Source organism: Parasteatoda tepidariorum, chromosome 8 (assembly GCF_982258835.1).
Source record: "Parasteatoda tepidariorum strain Cologne lab strain chromosome 8, Ptep-v5.0, whole genome shotgun sequence".
Taxonomy (NCBI): domain Eukaryota; kingdom Metazoa; phylum Arthropoda; class Arachnida; order Araneae; family Theridiidae; genus Parasteatoda; species Parasteatoda tepidariorum.
The window spans coordinates 12,817,929-12,834,253 of record NC_141762.1 but is presented as its reverse complement, the minus strand read 5'-3'; the positions used below and the strand labels follow the sequence as shown (position 1 = coordinate 12,834,253).

The 16,325-nt window shown below is 31.9% G+C and overlaps 1 protein-coding gene across 2 annotated transcripts in view; it reads left to right on the top strand.

Annotated features, from left to right (window-relative positions):
* The window catches only part of LOC107440829 (uncharacterized protein CG43867), a 93,578-nt gene extending 78,425 nt beyond the window's left edge, over window positions 1-15,153 (top strand). For both annotated transcript variants that reach the window (XM_087149855.1, XM_087149856.1), the window contains exon 32: window positions 14,622-15,153. In XM_087149855.1, coding sequence (XP_087005981.1) covers window positions 14,622-14,888 — 267 coding nt within the window. In that variant the 3' untranslated portion in view covers window positions 14,889-15,153. The remainder of the gene's footprint in view (window positions 1-14,621) is intronic.
* Window positions 15,154-16,325: the final 1,172 nt, after the last annotated feature.

Here is a 16,325-nt window from a genome sequence, read left to right as displayed (position 1 = left end):
TAATAGCTTCACGACATGATGATACTATGTTGACATTTATAGTTTATTATTTTTCATTTTTGCCAGACAAAATCAATGTCACATTTAATAAATTTGATTGCTGCAGGGTATTTGAATATCACACATTTTGAGGCTAGTTGAAATTAACTTTTGCGAGTGAAAATATTTAACTCTTTCTTATGAGTTGATGAAACAAATGAAAAATGTCAAGTGATTTTATTCTAAACTGGAATTTAATATCATCCGAGTGGTCGTAATTTTTACGAAATAAAGCCCATAATGAAAATTTTATTCACTACCCTTAAGTTCCGTGAGAGGTCTTCAATCGAGGAACTAAATTCAAACTGTCTGAGGAGAGCAGACGAGGGTAGAAAATTTTAATTAACTTTAACTGTCACCACCTCATTTTGGCGAAATTTGTTTGAAAACCAAGGATGTTTTTTTGAAATGTTTAATTTTTGTAGAACTCTATATTGATTCATACTGTAGGGATAAGTTTGATTAAAAAAAGAAAGAAAAAAGCTGAAAACGGAAATCCAAAGAATTTTATGTGCAAAAGTACTTTTAAAATAATTGAAAAAACACCTGAAATTTGAGCAGGAAAAAAGTATGTAGGAAGCATTTATCCACAGAATGGCATGAACGTTTTTATAAAGATACCGATGTGAGATTTTATTTATATATTTAAATTGCGTAAATATGAATCTCAATTCGTAATTTTCAAACCACGCGAATACGAATCTCAACATTTAATTTTAAAATCGCGTGAATACGAATCCCGATGTTTCATTTTTAGATCGAAATCACTTGAAAACAAATCATGATAGGGGCTTTTAAATAACGTTAATAAGAAATGCGATGTTCGATATAAAATTATGAAAATACGAAACACAATGCCTGATCTTAAATCGCGTCAATAGGAATCGCGATGTGTGATTTTAAATCTTGCAAATGTAATTTTAAATTGCGCGCTTGCATTGGTATGAAAAGGCGTAAAAATCATTTTTCTTTTTCTGGAGGATTTGAAAAATACTAACTTTCTTTGAAGAGGCGGATTTTATCTTTTTTAGTAATAGTGATGAATTTTCAATGGTGAGTCGCGGTGGCTCAGGGGATAGAGCGTTCGTTTCCCATTGAGGTGAACTGGGTTCGAATCATGGCTGGTGGATTCGACTTCCGCATCCGGCTCGCACCGAACACAGTGCTAACGTAAAATATTTTCAGTGGTAGACGGATCATGGGTCCCCTGGCCGTAAGACTAACCGTGGGAGGTTTTCGCTGTTTTCATATCCATATAACGCAAATGCGGATTAGATCTATCAACAAGTCCTCCACGAAGGCAAAGTTTTTCCCAATGCTTGATCATGGAATTTCCTTGCCTACTGAATTGGGTTCAAAATTATAAGGCTACTGCGTTTGTGGTATCAGCGGTTCTTGTGTATGGGTCTATTGAATAAACTCCAAAATTAAACTTAATAACATTTATTAAAAATTAGGAAATAAAACATAAACAAATGATCTTAAGCTGGACAACATTGCTCGTTGCCGGTTAGAATATTAATTACTCCTTTTAGGAAGGAGGTAACTACCAAAAGCAATGCGATGGCAGCGCCATCTCTGATTTAAAACAAATAATCGTCAAAATGATAAATTCTGATATTACAGCGTTGAACATCGGTAGCCGTTAACTCAAAATTGTGGTGGCTGTTCAGCAACTGTTATAAAATAAAATAAAATAAAATTTTGAATGGTGATACATTTTCCGCGAACGCCGCTTGTGTCTATATTAAAGGTCTGTCGATACGTCCTAATCATATTTGGAAACCCTCTTTTAACCATTTTGATAGTGTAGTATCTTCCTACTGTGTGGCGCTCTAAACGGGAGGTACCAGAATGAAAACTCTTCAAGCATCATCTCTCTCCAATGAAATGACAACCACAGTAGTGGGGGTGACATCTCTTTATGCCAACAATAAACCCACCGGTATAAAAAAGTACACGGATGACAAATATTCCGCTCCCAAATGCAGGTGCACACACACACCATTGATTTCTGCTGACAAATCATTTGTCCTGTGAAGGGGGGGGGGAGGTTCTAGACTGAATCATCTGTGTGTGACTCACTCAACACTGTTTTTCAATCTTGATGGGCCGAGCGAGCATTGATTTTGGGAGATTTTTATGATCTGGGGATTTATTTTATGAGTGGGATCGGGGGAAAGTTTATCATGTGGGGTGTCAAATAGAGCTCTCTTCTATTTGTTCTGAAACTATTTAGGCCATTAGGTTGCAACAGGATGTCGGAACGGGGAACGATTGGGCAGATAAAAGTAATTCCTGAAGAATCATATTTTTATTGCTCTATTATCGATGATGAAATAAACGGAATAATATATGAAGTAAACTTCTGTTTTGGTACAAGAAACAAAAATGGCTGCTATAAGCCATTTTGAGTATTGGCCAACCTTTATAAATGTATTAAATGATGAAAGTAAGTTTGTTTATGTAAACCACGTAATTGTTAGCGAACATTATCCGCTGTGGTTTCTGGATTAAAGAGCGTAGCAAACTTTCGATTTAATTTTTATCGCTTAAGTAGGGGTATTATTAATAGGTATTAGGGACCCCTCGAATATAATGTAAACAACTACCGGGGGGGGGGGTATGATTTGTTGATTTTTAATGACAAGGGGCGATGTGTGAGCTCTATGCTTATGTCAGACATTAAAATCTTCAATTCTTTTTTCTTTAAAAAAATATATATTTATAAAAAATAAAAATGTAACGTAACAAGGGTCATTTTTATCAGAAATTTGAGTTCGTTAATGAAAACTTCTAGAAATAGTTTATCGTTAAAACGGTTTCTACAACAAAGACTTCTTGAAATACATGTTTTTTTATGTTTCTTTTCCGAAAAAAACAATCTTATTTACGCCGATTAACAACACAAAGTTTTTCACAAATACGGGCCTTTCTCAAAAAGTTTGAATCCACCACTGATTTTTTTTAATTTTTAAAAAAAATTCAGGTCCTTATTTTAACAAATTTAAAAAATTCTGAGTAGGTTTTTCACTTCGTGAAACCGGACCTTTCATAAAAGTCTGGAATAACCCCTGCATAAAAAATTTCAAATTTTGAGTGAAAGTTGAAATTTGAGGAAAGAAAAAATTTCTTCCGAGAAATTCAGGAGTCAACAGTTTTGAATACAAAAGGTTTCCTAAAGATTATTCTTCTCAAAATATTATAAAATGAATTTTAATCCTAAAATTAGAAAGACAAAACTGTTACGAAACCTTAGGATGGTTGCGAATTTTTTACGTAAGCATTGGAGAGACTTTGTGATTTGCTTAATTTTGCTGACCAGGAAAAAGTGTCTGAAATTGCCAAAAATATGCTTCGTGCGTAATTTTTGAGCAGCCACTTACTTAATCTAAAAACCTAATGAAGAATACTAAGCAACAAAAGAGTCGAGGTTTCATTCATAGGTTTCACCTAACACTGCCTATGTTATCGTAAATAGGAAAGTTCTATTTTTACTCGTTAATTACTTGTAAAAAATCAAAATATTTATGAGAACTCGTAATTTCGCATTCTTATTCCAGAAATTAGGAGAGAGCTTGTTTTTTCTAGGTAAAATTCGTTCTGACTGCACGTTTAAATTAACAGAGTAAGTACACAAAATTGATTTATTGGTGATTCAACAAATTTATAAAATGATGAAAAACTCTGCGTAGAATCAATGTAGGAGTTGATCAATGATTCAACGAATCGGTTGATAAGCAAAACAATTTATAAACTAATGAGCGAATCAGCAAATCAATGAAAGAGCTAATTTGTGAATTGAAATCACCGAATTACCAAAACAAACGAAAATCAATGAAGCATCAAGTAACTGAATGAACGAATTGATAAATATGCAGCTATGTTAAAAAAACCAATCAGCGAAATCAAAGTCATTGAATCAATCAATAAACGAATTAGCAGTTAAAGATTAAGGTAATAAATGAACGAGCGAAACGATGAATCAGCCGACTTCATCATCAATGAATTTCCATTTTAAACAATTTTTACCCCTTTCTCATTTCGCGATTACAACGCCATCTGTGACCCATTATTCAAAAAACAAGTTAGTCGAATTAGGGACTTTTTTCCCTAGAAAATCTAAATCTGCAATAAAGAATTGTTTCAGTTCTAATTCACAACCATATCACTAATAACTAGAGCCCGGATTTTGATGACCTAAAAAATCTCAATTAATGCCCTTAAAAAGTGCAAAAAATGCCCTTACAAACTGCAAAAAATGCCCTTAAAATGCGAAAATTGCGCTAAAAATGCCTTATGACTTAAATGGAAGTAAAAATATTGAACTAAACAATGTTTTACTCTTTAAAATTATTATGAGTCGTTTCAAAAATATAAAGCAATGCAATACTTGTTCTACGTTCATTAAAGTTTGAAAAATATGTTTTATATCCTAAAATAGCAAAAAAAAGGAAAATATATTGACTCCAAAACATCTTCATTTTGTATAGAAACTTAAATGAATCTAACAACTTCCATCTCATAATATTACTAAATATCAGAATTACAGTGGATTATTAAATTTTTTTTTTAATATTTTGAAATGTAAACAAGCGTCTCTTGTCTGAAAGCAAATTTTTATACCAGGAGAAGCTTCTTTCAACGTCTACTGATGTTATTGGTGCGTACTTGAAAAGGACCGTCACACTTACTGACAATTCTTCTTCAAATTGAAAAGATATTGCTTCTCCTTTTAATATCCTAGAGATTTTCTTCATTGTTTGGAAGCCAGTGTAATAATAAAAAATAAGAAAAATTAGAAAAAAATTAACAAAAATTTTAAAAAATGCTCTAAAGGACAAAAAATGTCCAAAAATGCAAAAAAATGCAAATGTCATCAAAATCCGGGCCTTACTAATAACCATATGCGTAGCTTGAGAGAGGGCACACTTTTTTGTTCTTAGAAAACTGTTCGTTTATTTTAAGTTTTATGTATATAGGCATATTTACTTTTAATACGTATTTTTTTTATTGGGTCGACTGTGCAACGACGGTTATAAAATAAAATAGGTATTATGGAGCCGTGATGGCTCAGGGGATAGAGCGTTCACCTTCCAATGAGGTGAACTAGGTTCGAATCCCAACTATGGCTGGTCGATATAAATTCCGCATCCGGCTTGCACCGACCACAATGCTGACGTAAAATATCTTCAATGGTAGATGGATCATGCGTTAGCCGTCAGACTAACCGTGTGAGGTTCTCGTGGTCTTCTTCTTCATGCAAAGCAAATGCGGATTAGATCTATCAAGAAGTTTTCCACGAAGGCTAGTTTCTCCTAATGCTTGATCCAGGAAATCCCTTGTCTTCTAGATTGGGTTCAAACTTACGTGGTTACGTAGTTGAACATTAGCAGTCGTAAACCCCGAAAATTGGGTCGGCTGTTATAAAATAAAATAAAACATGTATTTATATTTGCATATAAATGTATGTATAAAACTTAAAATAGAAAGAGTGCACCCCTTCCCCCGCGCTACGCCTATGCTGATAGCTTAAACAATATTATGTTTTAAATTACGGAAAAAATTTGATTTTTCCTTATTATTATTACTACTTATATTACAGTACAGAACCCGTTATCCGGAAATCAGAAAACCGGAAAACCAAAAAACCGGAACGAAATTCGATAAATTTTCCCGCCATTCTTAAAAAAAAAAAAATGTTCCTCATAATATTTTAGGACTTTTCTTTCTTTTTTGAAAGATGTTTACCTTACCATCATTTTGGAAATAATCATTAGTGTATTACTCCATCGTTTTTTCTTATTTTTTGATTATTTCCAAAAAAAAATTTTTTTTTTTAGTTGGGTTTAACAATAAAAAAAACGGCTTTTTGTAGCGATTCAGAAAACCGGAAAAATCAGTTATCCGGAATAGCGATGGTCCCGATCGTTCCGGATAATCGGTTCCCTACTGTATTACTCTTTATTAGAAGCTTATAGACTTCATTAGCTTATAAACTTTACTTCTTTATTGAGTAGTTTTGTTGAAAGTAAACTCATAAATACGATACAATATTTTAAAAAAATTCAACTAAACGTACTTAATATTTTTAGTTATTTTTAATCATTGCATTAAAAAATGATAAATTTTAATTTCAGGATTTTTTTATAGTGCATTTCTTCACACATTGACCGGGAAATAAAATTCACTTGACTGAGACAATAAAATATTTATTGCTATAAAATAAAGCATCCAAACGAATCGAATTTCTTACTTTTCCGATTCATTTTAATTAAAAACTCAGACAAGGAAAAATCCAATCAAATTTTTGCTCTGACAATTACTTTTTAATGCATACAAAAAGAAAAATATTAAAATAGAATTTTTGTGTTCTAAAATTGTAGCAAGTGATTTCCCAATATATTGAACGCTGTGTCTCGAGACAATAAACGTATGTGTATTTGAATAAAGATGGGGGGGAAAAAAGAAGCAAATATTTTACGATTTTCTAATTAAACTTTATTGGTATAAAGCTAGCGTATCCCGACTTTCAATATCCAATTCATTTAACTTAATTAGGTGAGTAATTAAATGACGATGCTTCCAATTAAAGCGTTTCTTAATCGGAATACTTAATAGAATTTAAAGAATAGAATTCATTAGCAGTTACAGTTAAACGCTACAAAATATCATTTATTCCTAAGCTTATTAAACACTTTTCTTTTGGCGTGAAACAAAATGTCATAATTTTAACATTTTTCATTCTCTTAAGTTCCAAAGAATTCTCTTGAAAAATACATTACCCTCTGCGCCTGAAATGCTTCCGGTGGTAGGTGGGGGGGTTAAGTCTAGGACTTTCTTCTCCTGTTAACAGGAAAAATCGATTTTGTGTGTTTCCTTTTATTCTTCCTTTTTCCGGAAAAGTCACTTCTTGGCGTGAAATTGGCATTGGCGTAATCTTTTCGGGAAAATGCAGGGAAGTTTATGACGCTAGTTGCATTATTAATTAATTTACTCGATATTTTCTCCTTTTCGAAGCCCAGCAATTATCGCTCTTTTATTTTGTCACCCTTTTTGGTCGATTGTTTAAATACTCGACTTTCACTTCAAAAATCTTTTGAGGATCTGAATGAGATATATTTTTCTTGGAAATTTGATTTAACAAATGGCAAAAATAAATAGAACGCTTATTAAAATTCTGTACTTGAAATATAAGATATCCATGTTACTATAGTTCGTTCATCAGGTGTTGACCTCCTCGGACGCATAATTCATTTCAGCGCTGGAGTAAGATAAACATCTCCGCGCTTGAAATTGAGACAACCCTTAATGCTCGCCAAACGCTAACAGTCGCTTTATCATCTATTATTATACCTTTTGTTACTCTAGGTAATTTATATTTGAAATTTAAAAACTGCTGTTTTCCCAGCAAAATTTCTCAAAAAGGACAAACTATTCACTCAAAAGAGAGAAATATTAAATTTATGAAATATTTAATGTTAAAAGAGAAGCACATAAAGATTGCAAAATAAGTATTTTTGTCATACGATCGCCACATCGCAACCTTGTTCGGGATTGCCCACATCCTTCTCCCAAAAATAGCGAAATAGTATCGTCGGATACCACGTGATGAAGGAGGAGCCAAGTGACAACTCCTGGTGAACGAACTATAGTCTATTTTTTAAGTGCAGGCTACGAGGTCATAGTTTTGATAATTAGGAATTTAATTAAGAGATTTAGAGATTTAATATTTAAAGGATAAAGGCAATGAATAAAATTTTAAGTTAGTATTCATGTATCATGTATTCGGATAAAGGGAACGTTTATGTTGTGCTTTTTTTATTTATTTATTTTTTATTTATTTATTAAAATCATGTTGTTTTTTATCTTCTTTTCTTTTTTCAAAAATATTTTTTCTAATTTAATACTCTTATGACAAATGAAACGAGTATAAGTGCAGGCTACGAGGTCATGGTTTTGATAATCAAAAATTTAATTAAGAGATTCGAAGAAATATTTGAAGATTTGATATTTGAAGGATAAAGGCACTGAATAATATTTTAAGTTATTATTCATATATCATGTAATCGGATAAGGGAACGATTATGGTTTATTAAAATCACGCTTTATTTTTCCAAAAATATTTTTTCTAATTGAATCTTATGACAAATAAAAGGAGTGTACGTGACAACTTGTGATAGTATTGAGAAAAAAAAAATATTGTTGTTGGGGGGAAATAAATTGAATTCTTCGAGTGAAAGAAGGATTTTTGAAGGAATAAGATGGAACAGGGGGGGGGGTGCGCTGTTTTTAGAGCAAACGATTCAGTAGCAACGTTTTTAGAGCAACGATTCTCATTTTCAGAATCGTTTTCTTATTTTATATTCTAAACTTATGTGTTTTTAACAAAATGATTTATTTTTCAAAACTCTTTTGACATTTCCAATTAGTTGTAATAATTTTAATTTGTGTTAAACTTTGAAATATCAACATATATCTCATGTAAAGCAATGTACTCAACTTTTGCTTTAAAAAATGAGAACGATATTTATTGAAAGACACGCTTTAAAATAAGACACTTCCTTAATTGTTGTGACCAAAAAAAAAAAAAAAACTTTCAAACATTGCTTCATACTTTTATTAACTGTTATTAAATATCTGTTTTTACTTTCACGCCCTTTGGCTAGAATGGGACAAGGGAAAAATCTGTTGCTGTTTTAAAAATAAATAAAAGTTCTTCGCCTACTTCCGCAATGTTATTTGTGTATTCACTTTTCGCTATTATTTCCCTCCCCTCTTTTTCCCCCAGCCAAACTGTTTCTAACTTGTTAAGGAGGAAAGTGGGAGGGGAAACCAAACTCGTTTTTCTCCATTTGTTTCAAGAACAAAACGATATTCGAAATTGAGAATATCCATATAATAATAGACTACCCCCAATTGTTTATCGATTAGCTTTTTATTTGTTTACCCTGGGCGACTTGGACATATGGGTGTAGGGTTCGATGTTTCATAAAAAAAATTCAGGGTTTAGACAAGTAAGCATCAATATAATTAGCAATTTTGTCGAAATACAGGCATTTTTTTTAAATTAAGGCACCTAACCTACGAAAGGAGGTTATGATTTGCTCATTTTTGCTCATAAGGGGAGGTAGGTATGAGTAATATTTTTTTCAACGAAAGGCGCTAAAATCAATCTTATTTTCATTTTTTTTCTTCTTTTAAATGCAAGGAAGTTAGAAATGGAAAAATTCTTATTTGACACGAAAGGTAAATTATGGGAAAGAAAGAGTTGTGAATAATTTAATTGAAGAATTTCGAATGTCATGAGTTTTTACCGCTGAAGAAAATCACAAAAGATTCATATAGAATATTCGACTTTAAGTTTTATAAAATGTATAAAAGCGTACAAAAATGCATCTTTCATTCGAATTGAATCCTAAAATAAAAATACTACTATAAGATTCAAAGCAAAACGCTAAAGTGGGGTGTTATTTAATTTTGTAACTGTCGTTGAACAGTCGATCAAATTTTTGGGTTTACGACTACTTATGTTCAAATCCGTAGCCTTGTCATTTGAACACAATCCAGAAGACGAGGAAACTCCTGGAAAGTGGAAACTCCGTTTACTACTGAGGATGTTTTACGTCAGCATTGTGATCGATGCGAGCCGGGTGCGGAATTCCTATCGACCAGCCATTGTTGGGATTCGAACTCGGTTCCCCTCATTGGAAGACGAAAGCTCTATACCCTGAGCCACCACGGCTTTAAGGAGGGGTTTGTTATAATTTTCTTGCCTGAGCATGGGAAGATGGTTTGTGATTTGCTTATTTTTTCCGACAAGAGGGGAGGGCGAATTCAAAATCGTCAAAAACATGCTATATGTAATATGTGAACGGCTCCAAAGGGATCCCATTTATTAATTAAAGAAAAAACAGTCTTTTTACAACAGATATTTTTTAAAGAAATTTCATTCTATTTTTAATACAGCGAATATTTGATGTAAAAGTTAAGTTTATGGCAAAAAATTTCTTTTTATAATTATGGAGCTCAAGATCTTTTACCGCAGAAAGAAAACATAAGATTCGTAAAGAATTTTCTACTCAAATTTTTTTTAAAAAATCAATTGAAAAATAGATCTGGTTTTATGCAACGTAACATCGTTTATTTGAATTTAATCCTGGAATAAGGTAACTGCAGCAAAATTTTAAGGCAGAAAAATAAATAAATAAAATAAAAATAAATAAATAAAATATAAATAAATAAAATATAAATGAATAAAATATAAATAAATAAAATATAAATAAATAAAATAAAAAAGCTAAAGAGGTTGTGAACCTGAAAGGGATGATGCTATAATGAGTTATGGGAAGGGGTTTGTGTTTTACTTGTTTTTGTAGACAAGACTAAAGTGCGAAACTGCCAAAAGCATTCTTACGTAATATGTGAACGGTCCCTCCGCCTATAAGTATTTTGAGCTTGTTGCCAACAGCTTAAAATAAAATCAGGCTATTCGAGCAATAAATGATGGACTTTCTTTATTGGCCTAAAAAGTGTTAAACTAATTAGAAGGTACTGAAGACATTTCTAGTTAGCTTGACCCATTCGAAAATCATTCTTTCCTCCCCTTAATTTTTTTTTCTAAAATGCTTCCAAATATTTCTCTAAGCTTGATGAGTAGTAAAACATATTTTTGAAAATAATGAGTCCCATAGCAGATCCAAAATCTACAATGGCTCATAAATTTAAAAAATAATTGCCATAAATTGCGATCAACACTGTCCACGCGGCTTTACTAAAGACGCATAAACAAAGCCGGTGCAAAGTCTGTTTTGTTTTAAAAACCGCCCTAATAAAGATCCCCATTTTATGAACAAAACATTCAGAGGGGTGAAGGGAGGAAAAAAGTTTATAAATCTCAATACATTATATCTGTACTAGCGGAAATCCACCCATATTTCCCCCCCCCCGACATCCACCCACGCTTTCGATTGAAGAAAGAACTTTATGCCCATCTTTGTCATTCCCCCCCTTTTTCGGTCCCTGTTGATGTATTAAAACTTTAGGAAGCTTCTTGTTTGCTAATGCCATCGTTAAAAAAAAAAGTCCTCCGTCCAAACGATGATCGAAGCGGAGGTGTGTGTGGGTGGTGGCAGGCGGGGGTGGGACGGAATGAAATTATGGTGATCGCGTGGTACGACCTTTTGAATGGGAAGTGAGAGTGGTGATAAATGGGTGAAGCTCTCCTCGCCGAATTGTAGTATTAAGGCGCAGGCGATAAATAAATAAGCGCGGGGGTGTAGGAGATTGAAGAATTTGCATTCATCACCCCCAATCTTTTCTGGGTTTTATTTTAAGTTAATTTTATTATTGTCATACTCTTATTTATATCTGTCGGTGAGACGAGTTAATGGGATTTTCTCCCTTTTTAATTTTTTAGATTGAAAACTGAACTTTAATGACCCCCCCTTTTTTTTTTACTGCTTCCTCGATTGCTTGTTAATAAGTGTATTTAAACGATGTTTTTGTTGCGTTTTTAATGGTGTAATTTAAAAATATTTAATAGCCACGCGTTAAATACATTTTTTGATTTGTTTTGTGAGTAAGAATGCTGTATTAAATTGTTAACTGAATATGTTAACATTTTAATAGAGGGAATAAACTTTGAAATTAAAAGTGTTTTTGTAACGCTTAGTCATTATTCATGATTTAAGAATTGCCGTGATATTGTTTCCTCTGTTGTTCTTCTGTTACATTACATTTTTAATATTTGAGAAAATTATTTTTTTTAAAGGAATGCCAAGTTATATTTTTAACTAGCTTAACAAGACTATTTAACTGTACTTTAATTTTTGTTCGAATGTATGAAATTTTAAATGCTGATTTTCAATAATTCTCCAAATTAATTATGTATAAGTTAAAAATGTCTATTCTAGTCGAAATAATCATTTACGATTTCAAAAATTTTTTTGGATATTAGAGTACTATTCTTTTCGCTTAAGATTTTGAATGAGGCAGTTATAAACGAAAAAAAGTGTTTCGTGAACAGTTTTTTTTTTTTTTCCTCCTCATTTTCACCATTAAACAGGAGAAACTTTGAACAAATTTTTATGCGTGTCCTTTTAGTTCCTTTGAATTAAATGAAACCAAATCGATCTGACTAATAATTTAGAAGTTATGATGGTTTAATACATAAAAAATATAGCTTTTGACTAAGAAATAAAACTCTTAGACTTTTGAAGTCGTTTTTTCTACAGACCTGTTATTTACCTTATTTGATTCAGCGAAAAAAAAATACTTAGGAAAAACATGTGCAATACAATATGCAATATCTCACTCTTCCAGATGCAATATTTAAATATGCTCTCTTTTTAAAACAGTCATTTCTGCATTTTTTAGAACACGCCTTTTTTAAAATTGTGCAATTAATTCATTAAAATTATCCATAATTGCTGGATGTGACAGCAAGAGTAATATTTTAAATTCGGAAGTAAATAAATAAAAAAAAGGGGGGGAGGATAAATGTATTTTTAAATTTTGAACATGCCGAATAAGAGTTAAACCTTCGTCATAAAGATCTCTTTAAAGATAATCCATAAAGTAAAATAGCTTCAACTAAAGCATCTTTCCAATTGATGGTTTTATTCTTATAACTGCAAACGATCTTTCGACGTATCGTCATTTCGAAGAAAAGGAATTTACTCCCCCATTGCTTCTCTTTTCGGAAAGATGATCACAAAATATAATTTCCCCACATTTTGATTGAACGACCTTGGGGGAATTCCGTGTTGGGGGGAGAGCACTTATGCAGCTGCAATCAATGATCTGCGCCCCCTCTTTTTTTTCCTCCCCTATCCCCTTTCACTAATCGCGACTGTGCGTGATGGAAAACAATCGTCTGAGCACTTGCGGCTATGCTCACAAAATGAAGGAGTTGCTCAAGAGATCATTCAGAATAAAATGACTCTTGGTTTTATCGTTGCGTCGCTTCTCCCTAGATGTCGCCACAAGTTCTATTGGTTACTGACGTTCAGACATCGATTTTCCGTTTGGGAAATTTTTTTTTATTGTAATTGATTTCTCATGCTTTTTCTATTCTTCGCGGGGGAAAGATGAATAAGTTTAGTTGTAATTTTATTGAAATTTTGATGTTGTTGACATTACAAAACCTCGTTTTACATCTTTCTTGAAATCATTCGCTGTTTCTGACTCTTGTTTTGAGTGTAATCTCTTAAATAAAATTGACTTTTCATCAAAATAATAAAAATTTGATTTGTAAAACAAATGGTGTGGGGCGATATTTTTTTGCTTTCATTGTGGTAGAAAGGGGAAATGAAAAAGACTTTTTAAAAATAAAAAAAAGAAACAAAAATATTATCAAAAAAAGTTGAGCTAGTTTTAAAATTCAAGAGTTGCCCAAAGTCTGTAACATAATTAAGCTCAATTATATTGTTTTTTTTTATGTTCTTTGTGTATGTCGTGTATTAACGTTTTATTTTTATCACTGTTGTCAAACATCTTATCCATGTTATAAGAATGTGCGATTTTTAATGGTCTGTTCTTTATTTTGAATACTCTAACTTTTTTTAATCCATTGAAAAAGTCAAATTCAACGACCAAATCAAAAATCTTAAAACAAACTTTCCTTTGCAAAGACGTTTTTTAACTAAGCTAAATCGCAAAACAGAAAGGAAAACCTCCCAGTGTTATTTTGCATTTTAGAACATTCTAGGTCGACTTTGTGATCGGTGCAGGCTAATCCCAAATTTAGCGGGGGTCACCCATGCGACAACTGAACACTCTATTCTCCGCCCCCACATTTTCGTTTATGAATATTAATTGTTAATCAAACAACTTGATACTCATTTGCTTCAAAGTACATGTTGAAAACTTGATACTCATTTGCTTCAAAGTACATGTTGAAAACTTGATACTCAAATGCAAAAAATTAACTTTCGAAAATCTAATACTCAACCTCATAAAGAGGTCATAAAAGTTCTTATAATAAAAATGGCACATAAGTATGTATTTAAAATGTGTGATTCGATACTACATAATTCATGTTAAAACTTGATACACTGATACTTAATTGCGTAAAAGTTCATCAATAAAAACTTGATACCCAACTGCAAAAAATTACATTTCGTTAACTTATGCTCAACCGCATAAAAGTTCTTAAAATAAAAATGTGTTATTCGATACCACATAATACATGTTGAAAACTTGATACACTGATACTCAATTGCGTAAAAGTACGTGTATAAAACTTGATACCCAACTGCAAAAAATTACACGCTGAAAACTTGATGCTCTGTTACATTGATAATGCATGAAAGTGAATAATACTTGATACTCAACCTCATTAAAATTTATGTTATAAATTTGATGCACAACTGCATTAAAGTGCGCGTCGAAAACTTGATACCATGATACTTAATTATGAAAAGTATGTGCATAAAACTATATATTCAACTTCCTGTTAAATATTTGATACTTAAACAATCTTAAATTAATTATTTTCTTCCATTATAATCTTTCTACAATATTGTGTATGTGTTACATTTTATTTATCAACCATAAATTATATTTTTATGTTTTTACAGATATTGGAAATAACATTGCTGGTTGCTGATTACATGAATGCAATTGGACGGAGTGGAACTTCTTTAGGATCGTTTGCCCGATTAGATAAAATCAGATCCTCCTCAAAATTACGTACATCGGCAGCTACCACTGTAGATACTTTTTCCCGCGCACCCCACGAAAGTTCTGTCCCTTACGATCCCCATAAAGCTATGTCAACATCCACTGAACTGGACAACAGGCGAGGCGCTTTCTGCAAGAAACGAGCCGGTAGTGACTGTACATGATTCACAGCCGACTTAAGCACCCCCTCAATTTCTTTCTCACTATTTATTGCTTTTCTTTGATATCATTGTACAGACATGCTGTGTACATCGGTGCAATAAAAAGAACTGTACACGTTGGAAGTCCAAATGGAATCATGCCAAACGAGCCATGCTTTTCTTTTTATGTTCTCTTTGAATGTCATTTGAATCTGATTATGAAAACTAATGAAATTGGAACAAATCGGTGGATTTATTTGGTGAAAACTAAAAACTCGAAATTTCCTTATCTCGTATTGTTCTCTAAATACGTGTTTTTATTCTTTAAAATATTACAGGGTGTTCTGTAAGGACAGTTCTTAATATATATATATATATTTTTAGAATCTTTGTCAAAAATTATACACCACTAGCGATAGAAAATTAATATAGTCTTTATAAATGAAATAGGTAATTATTTTATATTATTTATTTTATTAATATTATTTTATATTATTAATTTTATAGATAAAATTGATTGTCTTAGTAAATAAAATAGATGTCTCAAAGTTATGCCATTTTCCTACTCTTCACTCATTTCCCCTCTCCGATACCATGGTTTCGGCAAATCTTACTTCTTTTCTTTTTCCTCATGCCATATTTTCCAACTTCATACTGAAACGAAACCTATTGACGAAACCTTAGTAACGGAGAGGGGGAAATAGTGTCTAAATAGTGTCTAAATCGTGTAACCTTGAGACCTCTATTATATTTATAAACAGTATAACTGATCACAATTGTGGAAGATGGGTGCTCGAACCGCATGTTTGATTAATCTGAAGAATCACGTGGGCTGAAAATATCAAAACCAGTTTGATTGCCGGAAGGAAACAGAGAAGAGTAGAAAGGCGATTATTAAAACATTTTTAAGTTTAAATCTACAAACAAACAGATTTTAATGCACCCTCTTACTCAAGTTGTAATTTTTCAGGTTTCTAAAAAGTTTTTATTTTCTCTTAATAGCATCATTTTGCGCCCCCCCCCCTTTACGCCGTACTTTTTGTCTTCATTTTTGACGAAGAGTCTTAAAAACATATAGAAATAATTAAAAAAAAAAAACACCCTATGTAATCATTATTTAAGAATGAGTTTCCATTTTTAAGAAAACTAATTTTAAAACTATTTTAATGACTCTCTTTTGAATCTTGTTGCCATTTTATATTATAGTTTTGTTTGTAATTAATTGCATATTTTTTAGCACTTACATCATGCTTGATTAGTATTTTGTTTCCCCCTAGCTCTTGTTTGATTTTAAATGTTACTTAATATCATGCATATCATCATTTTAGTATAGTTATAATATTTATACTTTAACAAATGTATAGTTGATAAAATTTATTTTTAAACATTATTTAATTATTTTGTCAGTGATATCTTGTTTTGCTTCAGATTATCGATGACAAGTTTTTCTTTCGTATGCAG